Below are 10355 nucleotides of genomic sequence, written 5' to 3'. Positions count from 1 at the left end.
GCATGTGCACAGGTATAAATATGAGATGCAGCATTTTGAGATACAGTGAAGCAACCCCCCTGGCCACGGGGTCGGTTCTGAGCCCCAGAAACCCCGTGTGTGTCAGAGTTGGGTTACGCTCCACAGGGCTCTCCACGGTTGATTTTTCATATGTCAGACTGCCCTCGCTCTCTTCCAAGGTGCCTTTGAGGTCCCTCAGACAGCCAATCTTTCCGTTAAAAGCTTGGCGCTTCATGGCTCGTGGCACCCAGGGATGACAGTGTGGGGGCAGGCCCTTCCTCTCACCGATGTTCAGTCCCTTCCCCGTGACTCAATCCAACAAGTAAAGAACATAGGGAACAGCCCCGGACAGGTCCTTAGCAAAAGGGACCTCTTAGCACAAGATGATTTGGTGAGGCCCTGCCAAGGCCCCTGTAACCTAAGCAAGTGCTTTCCTGACCGAGACAAAGAGGCTGCTCTGCGCTTGGAGTAGCTGCTTCAGACACACCATGGCCCCAGGAAAGACATCTCGGGAATCCACATGGAGTTTCCCTTCCCACCCCACCCCACCCATCTAATCCCCAGGTACCCCAGGAATGTACTATTTTTAATAACACCTGGCTAGCAACCGCCTATTGCCTCTGAAAACACTAGCCTCCCCTACCCACATCTGGGGAGCTCCATTCACTCTCTTTTAATCCAGCTCCTGCCCCACGTCAACCTCAGGATACTCCCCCCACAGCCCCACCAAATGGCTTTAAATGGATATCCCTTTTGCTGGGTTGTTCATGGGAGGGGATGGGGGTGAAGGTCAGAACATCGTAAGGGATGCACTGACCAATCCACTTATCCATCCTGGTCCAGGAGAGATAGTCCTTCGTGCTGTCATAGTAGCCAATCTTCTTATAGCTGCCACCTGGGGAGAGGACAACAGAAGGGGTGACCAGAGCAGTGCCGATTTCCTGAATGCCCTTGACCTTTACCGTGTCTCATTTATCTTCACCTGAGCCCCTGAAGGATGCTCAGTGGGACCTCCGAAGGGTGGTGCGAATCAACACCCTTCCTGAAAAGCAATGTAACGCGATTCCCATGGCAACTCAAATGAAAAAGAGTATCTTAGGTATTTAAGATCTTTCTGCAAAGAAGCCTCGACAGGATGTCTGCCACCCGTCCCCCTACCTCACACCTCTCCCTGCAAGATGTCTCTCACGTTGACTCTGGTCGCTAAGGCTGCAGCATATTTCTGCTTCGTCTGCTCCTCATGATAGACAGAGAATCACAGGACCTCTCTTCCCAGTAGCTCCCATCTTTATTTTTGGAAACATCGCTTCCGTTGGCATGGGTTCTAATTCCTTGGGTCTCTTACAAAGACCCACCAAGGAAAATGCAGGCACTCCTAAGAGTTTTCTGCTCCAGAACTGTGCAATCCCAGTTACCCTAACTTTTCCTTAGAAAGTACGGCTACCCCCATGGCTTCAGTCCATTTCCTCTTGTTCTGGATACAAAGACCAGCTGAGAAGATGTGGGAGGTGCAGAGAAGGGAAGACAGGCGCTTTTCAGAGGAGGCCAAGAACTGGCTCTCTTGGCCAGACAATAGGCCACAAGTGGGGGTGGAGCTGAAAAGTTAACTCATAAAAGTTTTTCAAATGCATAAAGCATAATCACTTTGCAGAAAACTCAACCCAGAAGTACCAAACCATATGTATGATTAATGACTTCAAAGTTGTTATTTATATAGCAAGAAAGCATGGGAACCGATGACAAGGATCTGCATATAACCTCCTCCCTGGGAGACAGACAACAGAAAAGTGGGTGAAAGAAGACATCGGACAGTGTAAGATATGACAAACTAATAATAATTTATAAATCATCAAGGGTTCGAGAATGATGACGTCAACATACATACTAATGTGCTGAACACAGATGATGCATGTACGGATTGTGATGAGTTGTATGAGCCCCTAATAAAATGATTATGTCATTTAAAAAATAAATAAATAAATACTATGGACATATTTTCACCAAAAAAAGTATCAAGGGTTCGTGAGGGAGGGGGAGCAGGGAGGGAAGAGGTAAAATGAGGAGCTGATATCAAGGGCTCAAGTAGAAAGCAAATGTTTGAGAATGATGCTGGCAACACATGTACAAGTGTGCTTGACACAATGGATGGATGGATGGATTGTGATAAGAAGTGTATGAGCCCCCAATAAAATGATTTAAAAGAAAGAAAAAAAGAAAACACAGTGGATTTCCTGCAAACAAACCTCAAGTTTTCTTGACTCTATTCGTATGCTCTAATAATTCATTAACCTTTCCACCCAATCCAACCAAAGAGAAATTTCCAGAATCAAAATGAACACCAGCACAGATTGAATTAAGTCTTCCAAACGGTGTGACAGAGCTCACCCCTGTAGAGGCACACCTCAGACATACTGTGGGTTAGATTCCTGATCACCGCAATAAAGCAAGTATTGCAAGAAAGGAAGTCACACACATTTTTTTTTTATTTCCAGTATGTCAGAAAGTTATGCTGTTGCTATGAGTTGAAAACTTTGTGAGCACTCCCAAAACGTGACACAGAAACACAAAGTGACGCATGCTGTTGGGGAAAAATTGTACCAATGGACTCAACACAAGACAGCCTGGCCCACGAGAACACTTTGTTCCAACAACCTGGTCTTCTGTGATGCTCACCTTCCCGGCACAATCGCTGAAGATAAAATGGGTGCAAATGTGGTGAAGAAAGAGGACGGTGCCAAATGATATAGCATCTGGGGTTTTAAAGGCTTGAAGGTAAACAAGTGGCCATCTAACAGAAGAGCAACAAGCGCACATGGAAGAAGCACACCAGCCTGTGTGATCATGAGGCATCCGCAGGATCAGGTAACAGGCATCAGAAGACCCAAAACAAACAAACAAAACCATATTGTTTAGAACAAGGGGGGTTGGAGCACAGACCCAAAACCCGTCTGTAGACAATGGGATAGCCCTCACAGAATGGTCACAAGGAAGAGATGAGTCAACCAAGGCCCAGTGTAGCACTGATGAAAGACACACCATTCCTCATTCCTCTAGCCTCCTCACTCCGCTCTATCATGACCCCAGACCTGCCTTTCACTGCAGGCTAGACAGGAGCATGTGCACAGGTATAAATATGAGATGCAGCATGTGCGCAGGTACAAAGATGAGATAAGATCTCATGACACACAGAGTCCAGAAACAGGGATGGGAGTAACGATACCATGAGGGTAGGGAGAAGGTGGGGACAAGAGGGGAGGAAGGGGGAACCAATCACAATGATCTACACATAACCACCACCCACCATCCCCGGGAAAAACAACAGAAGCCATGGGGGGAGACAGCAATCAGTGTATGAAAATGCTAATAATTTACAATTTATCAAGGGGCACAAGGGTGGGAGCGGGGATGGGGTGGGGAGGGAAAAAAGAGGAGCTGATACCAAGGGCTTAAACAGAAAGTAAATGTTTAGAAAATAATGGTGGCAACACATGTACACATACGTTTGATAAAATGGACATATGGATTGTTATAAAAGCTGTAAGAGCCTCCAATAAAATAATCTTTTAATATATAAATTTTAAAAAACAAACAAAAAAACGACAGCGTTGCCGTGAACACTTAATTTGTAAAGGCACAATAGCTTCAAAGGGCACTACAATGAGGGATACCTATCCCTGTGGGTGTAACCCCAAGTCAGGATTAAGGTATGTCCCAAACCTAACCTCTTCTGAATCACAAAAAGTTTTAGACACAAAAGCAGATGTCTTATGTGGATAAGCAAGGGACTTTCGGGGTGACCAACAAGGAAGGAAGGAAACTGGCATGGCCAATACCTTGACTGACTTTCAGCCTTCAGGACTGTGATAAAGTAAAAGCCTGCTCTTTAAAGCCACCCAAACTCAACCCCAAAGTCTAGGCCCTCAAGGGACCAAACAGGACAGAGCAAAACGGCCCATGTGGGTTTCTGAGGTGGGAAATCTTTACAAGCGCAGAAAGCATCCGTCTTTATCCCACAGAGCAGCTGGTGGGTTGGAACCGCTGACCCTGCAGTAGGCACCCCAACGCATAACCCATGGTACCACCAGGGCTCCTCACAGCCTGCTCTTTCAGTGCCATTGGCGCTAGGCAACTATGAGAGGATTCACTGGGGGAGACAGTGAATGTGGCTCCAATCTGCATGCTCCTTGTCAAGAACACAACCATTGGACTTAGAAGAGCGCGCACCCATACCTAAGCTCTTCAGTACAGGGATAGGTCAATGAACATCTCACTTGGACAACGACCCATGGTCCCATCAGACTTTCTGTGTGACTTTTTCCAAGGGGAAAACAGCTCTTCTTTTGTTTATGATTTCCTTCCAGCGGTTTTAAAGACCCCAAACCCAGTCTTGCTGCACTGGAAACAGGTTGGGATGGGCCACAGGCAGGTGAACCCAGAGTACCTTGCTCTTGGGCTTTGTCCAGCAGCTAGGTGACCACAGCAAGGACTGCGGAGCCCCAAAGCTCAGGTAGGTGGAGTGGTGGGGCTGACCCTCGGGCTTCTGCCCGTAGCTTCAGCCACAACAAGAACCCCCAGAAGTGGGTTTTAATGTGGTGTTCGCACAACATGCAAATCACGGACGCTCCTGTTTCCCAGAATGCATCCGGAGCATTGAACAACCTACACCCCCCATCCGGTTACTGAAAAGCTTTATAGAGACAGCTGGGATAGAAGGGGAGGAGGCAGCGAGGCAAGCCTGTGATGTCTCTGGGGGTTCTCCTGACACACATGGGTCCTATTCCAGGTCCAGCTGAGCCCCCTACCCTCCCCGCCCCCTTCTGCCCCCGCACTCACCCTGTAGCTGTTCAATAAGTGTCCAGGCCATCCGAGAGCCGCTGGCATCAAACACCACATGGCCCTGAGGGAGGCAGACGTGCGGCGGAAGGCAATGTGGATAAAAAGCGAGCGAGAGAAAAGAGAACATCAGGGACTCTTTCAATCCTTATGTTTTTGATGTAATTGAGCGTCTGAATGAAGGCTATTTATGGCATTCGCCTGCATGTAGGCCATACCCCAGATGCCTACAGTCCAGATTTCAGAAAGGTTATTCTCCTGAAAAGAAGCCTCCTCAGGGAGATCAGAATGGGCAAAAAAATCCCCAGATGATGCGCCAGGAGACCTGGCCTCCGGCTGTTTGACCTGAGCAAACTCACAGAATCCTTCAGGACACTCATTTCCCTACTTTTACAAAGGAATAAGGAGACAGCCTGTCAGACCCTTTCTTCTCTGAAAACTCCGTGATTCTTGTCTGAATCGTAAGTCTCTGGCCTAGTTCACACAGAAATGAACAAAGAGGTGGACAGACCATATCCTGGGTTTGGGTTTTTTTCCTTTTAGACTTTGATGGAGATTTCTGCTTTGGGGTCTCTATCTCCTGGCCTGAAACCGATTATTACAGAAGGGAAACAAAGAAGGCATGTCTCCAGGAGAAGTTCCCCAAGGGAATATCTCTCTCTCTCTCTCTCTCTCTCTCTCTCAGAAGACCAAAACCCCACCAACCCACTACCATTGAGTCCATCCAACTTACAGTGATCCTGTACAGGGGTTTCTGAGACTATAAATCCTCATGGGAGCAGAAAGCCTCATCTTTTTCCCGGGGAACACCTGGTGGTTTGAGCTGCTGACTTCGTGGTTAACAGCCCAACACCTAACCCACAGTGCCACTAGGGCTCCTTCAATGGGAGGACCCAAACCAACCACTGAGCCCAGCTCATAGCAACACGAGAGAACAGAGTAGAGCTACTCCCTAGGGATGAGAGGCAATAGCCTCCTCTTTCTCTCTCAGAGAGGCTGGTGGATTTGAACTGCTGATATTGGGGTGAGCAGCCCAGCCCATAACCCATTATGACATCAGGGCCCCTTATGGGAGGAGAAAGCCGTGGAAAATGTTTCTGTAACTCACAGAGACACCCTCGAAGGAGGAGGAGTTCATTGCCCGGTAGATTTGGTCAGTAATGGTCTGGTTGTTGTAGTTGAAGTCCTCCAGGCGCACCCCCGAGCGGCCACCGCCTCCGGATGTCTTGTTTAGAGCCAGTGCCAAGGCCCAGATGGCATCATAAGCCAGCGGGGCCTCCTGGAAGCCTCCTGTCTCCTCCGGGTGTCTCTTGAGCCGCTTAGTCAGTTTCTCCAGAAACTCCTGGGATGTCTGGAAAGGGGCAACGAGAGGAGACGTTTGGAGGGAGGGAGGGGCAGGGGTTTCTGTGTGATTCCAGCTTCCTTCCCCACCCAGCTCCAACACTTTGACTTGCGTGAACAACTCACATTGGTGCTGTCAGGCTGACCATCCATGCATTCAAAATCTGAATGACACCCACATGTCTGTCTTAGGTTGGAAGCTACTAGGCTGGAGCAGAGACTAACTGCCTGCTGGCTCAGAAATACTAACAGAGAGGCTTAGTGATTAAACATCTTGGATAGACCAGAGTAACATCTGCCTCCCTAACGCCTCAGAAGCCAACCAAGGGGGCTCAGGGGCCACCTCTTGGAGAGTAGAGACAGAACAGAGGAAGCGACTTTGATGTGTCCACGAAGCGCTTTGATATTCTACTGATCCTCTCTAGATGTTCTCCACGGAGCTAATTCGGGACCCGGCAGCTCTGCTAATCCTGAAAGAACCCGAAAGGATCAAGGCACAGCGTCCTCACACTCTCCCGGGAGTCTCACACCTCCCTGTCAACAAGGAAACTTCCCCTTCAATGTGTGATTTCAGTCTACTGCATCCGAGAGGATTTTCAGTGGAGAGTGGGGATGACCGAATTAACATTCACATTCTTAAAGTCCATCATGCAGACCCTGCCCCTGCCCACTTAGCCCTCCAACTTCCTTCCCCAGAAAGCTAAAAAGAATGGTACTTTCTCAACTACTGCCATCAAGTTCATTCTTACAGAGACCCTGTAAGACAGAGCAGAACTGCCCCCTGTGGGTTTCCTAGACTATAACTCTTTACAGGGGTAGAAAGCCTCATCTTTCTCCTCTGGGGTGGCTGGTGGTTTTGAACCGCCGATCTTGTGGTTAGCATCCCACCATGTAATCTACTATGCTACTAGGGCTCCTAAAAAGAATGGTAGCCCCTGTTAATTTTGCCAGGAAATAGGTCAAGAGACCTGAATTTCGACACTTGGCAAAATAAATAACCGTTTGGCCAAATAACCATAGGTACACTGCTTAGCCTCTGAGAACTATCCTCCAGCTAATGGGGGAAATTCCATTATTCCTCCAAACCTCCCAGAGGAAAGGCTCAGTGGCCATGTCTTGGCAAGGCAGAAGCCATGTACAGGGACATGATACACATGACACTCTTTGGATGTGGAATGTTTTCACTCACACATTCTAGGGAAGGGACGAATAGATGAATAAAGAATAAATACAATCCTTTGTTCCCATGTTCTTTCCATTCCCCTTTCTGGATCGGTACAGGGCTGAGGGGGGAGGGGAAAGACATCAGGAAGGTGGTGCAGTGGAACACCTGGGTTTTGAGGAGAGGCCGACCTGGGTCCCACTACCCTCAGGGAGGGACCAGGCTTCATTCCTCTCTGAATCCTTAGCATCCAGTGCTGTGCCCAGACTGCGTGCAAAACAAAACAAAACGCCCATGGGTGGAATCGATGGATAGACGGCTTCATAGTCTAGTTAATCTACTACCTGTTACCCAATCCCAAACAAGGGATGAAGCCTCATCGTTCATTATGGGTTTAAGATGGGAAGAATACTGACGACCTTAAGGAGCTCTTATAAGAATGAAGCAAGAACATCCAGGAAGTAGTGGCTACTGATGGTTACGTTTTCCCTCAGTCAAAGCCCCACCTCTGCACTTCCCTTTGCTCAGGGAGGCTCTGATGTATAACCCCAGCCCAATATCTCAAGACGTGTCCCTCTACCTGACCCTTAGGCCTTTCAGTCACCTCAAGTTCAAAATATCCACAACGAAGCTTGCTTTTTACTCAACTCCAATGCCCCCCAGCGCATGAACTTGAAACCTTTGTTGTCACTTTAGACGTTCCACATTGCCAAGTTCGTTTAAGTTTTTTGTTGAAATGTTTTACTACCATCTCTTCTCCCTACGTGGGATACTAATGATAAGCGCTAAGACTTCTACTGTCCTTACTGTTTGCTGCATCTTTTGAAAGTTCCACGAATCAGCATATTTAATCCTCAGGCAACCCAATGAGGTTTTTAAGTACTACTACAGTGGAACTTCAAAAAGTTTGTGGAGTTCCGAAATTGATTCTAATGATGATTGCTCAAATCTCAATATGCTTGAACAATTAAGTCTTTTGCTATGTGAAGTGTGTGCCAATAAATCTATTTTTTTAATTATCATGAGAAAATGGAATGAAAAGATCATGGGATTTCCCCACAAACTTTTTGAAACTCCCCTCAAGTTATCCCCATTTTACAGATTAGGGAACTGAGGCACAGACAAGATAATGAGGTAGCGGAGTTAAAGTAATACTGCTAGTGGGTAGCAGAGCTGAGATTCAATCGTAGAAAGCCTAGCACCACACTCTACATATACTCTAGGAACACCTGCTCAGCACCAGGAGCCAGGAGCTTGGCCAAGGTGTTCTGAATGGTCCTTTGGGCACCAGGTCTGTCCAACCTTCAGCCCAAAGTAAACACCTCACAAGAAAAGGACACAGTCTCTGCCGCCCAAATCTTCATTGACTGGTTCCCACCATTAACACACCTGGTCACTACCAACCATTAACATACCTGGCCACGAGGGGGCACCTCTCTCCTCCCTCCCAGGACCTAAACCAAACTGGCTGCCACAGTGAGTCACAGTGAGCTGATCGAGATAGAACACAGTAGCGCTGCCCCATTGTTCGATTCCGAGACTGTACCTCTTCCCGTGGGAGTAGAAACCCCATTCTTGCTCCTGAAGAAGAGCTGATTGTCTCAAGCTTCGGACCTGGCAGTTAGCAACCTAGCTCATAACCAGGACATCACCAGGGCTCCGGGGCAGGTGGTATTCAAAAGAAATCGTTTCCTCTGGGAGCCCTGGTGGTTTTGCATTGAGTTGGTAACTGCGAGGTCAGTGGTTCAAACCCACCAGCCACTCTGTGGGAGAAAGAGGAGGCTACTTCGTCCTTTAAAGATGAGAAGCCCTGGGAACCTAAAGGGGGAGTCATTCTACTTTGTCCTATGAAAGCAACTCCATGGTTTAGCTTCAAGTTGATTCAGAAAAAGGCCTAGCTGTTGATTTTCAAAGTTCTTACACGGCTTAAGGAAACCCAGACAATTACATGTCTACGTTGCATAGAAACGAAGAGGGTGAATTAACAGAGTGCAAATGTATGACCTTAACTTTTAGCAGCCCTCTCCGGCTATCTCGGTAGGTCCAAAGGGGAACCCAGCCACGAGGTAGCTCTGTGGTTTTATTGCACGCCAGCCGGATGGGGCTTTTGCTCTAAACCAGAGTCTGTTCACGACGTCATCCTCAGCCCTCCGCCTTCGCTAGCCCTGGTGCTGAGCGCTATCATCTTCCTGAAACCATCTTAATTCATTCTCCATTTCTCTATCTGGTCCCTAAGACTTTTCCCTACTCCAGGGCTCCTCGACCTCGGTACTACTGGCATTTTCAGTTGGATATTTCCAGGTTGTGAGTACCATCCTAGGGTTATAGAATGTTTACCAGCATCCTTGGCCTCTACCCTTTATATATCAGTAGTATTTGTCTCAACCGTCTCCAGCCAAAAAGATCTTTGAAACCAAAACCCCACTGGGATTGAGTCAATTCATGGGGGGCCGAGAGGACAGCATAGAACTACTGCTAAGGGCTTTCGAGTCTGAAATCTTTATGAGAACAGATGGCCTCATCTTTCTCCCACAGAGTAGCTGGTGAATTTGAACTGCTGACATGAGGGCTAGCAGCCCTGTGCTTAAGCTGCAGTGCCAGTGCAAATGGTTGATGGCAGGAGGAGGCAAAAATCACTCCCCTCTTGAAGACCACTGTTTTAAACAAGTAGCTCTTAAAGTGCGATCCCCTCACCAGCAGTTTCAGCTCCTTAGAGAACTTGCTGGAAATACTGATCCCACCATAGACCTCTCGTGTCGCAGCTTCTAGGAAGAGGCCTGGCAATCTGTGTTACAGTAAGAACCCTTCCAAGTGGTTCTGATGGAAGCTGGTTTGAGACCCATGGATCTAAAGACAAGGTCCTGCTTAAGGAACTCATTCAAGGGAGAAACTCTCGAGTTCTTTTCTAAGTCTCTATGTTCTAGGTCTAACCTTTTGCCCCATCTACTTCTCTTGGGTCTGTCTGGCCATTGTCAAGGTTGTCTCTCCCCTCTGGAAAAGCTTGGCTTCTCCACCAGAC

The 10355-nt window shown here is 47.8% G+C and overlaps 1 protein-coding gene across 1 annotated transcript in view; it reads right to left on the bottom strand.

Moving 5' to 3' along the window:
• Window positions 1–10355, bottom strand: part of GABBR1 (gamma-aminobutyric acid type B receptor subunit 1) — a 31465-nt gene that overhangs the window by 6788 nt on the left and 14322 nt on the right. The window contains exons 11-13 of the mRNA XM_045298715.1: window positions 5942–6184; window positions 4834–4897; window positions 728–895 (exon numbers count right to left, since the gene is read on the bottom strand). Coding sequence (XP_045154650.1) covers window positions 728–895; window positions 4834–4897; window positions 5942–6184 — 475 coding nt within the window. The remainder of the gene's footprint in view (window positions 1–727; window positions 896–4833; window positions 4898–5941; window positions 6185–10355) is intronic.

Source organism: Echinops telfairi, unplaced genomic scaffold (assembly GCF_000313985.2).
Source record: "Echinops telfairi isolate 266 unplaced genomic scaffold, ASM31398v2 ScPeMD7_7453;HRSCAF=8491, whole genome shotgun sequence".
NCBI classification, from domain to species: domain Eukaryota; kingdom Metazoa; phylum Chordata; class Mammalia; order Afrosoricida; family Tenrecidae; genus Echinops; species Echinops telfairi.
This window is presented reverse-complemented; position numbering and strand designations above follow the sequence as displayed.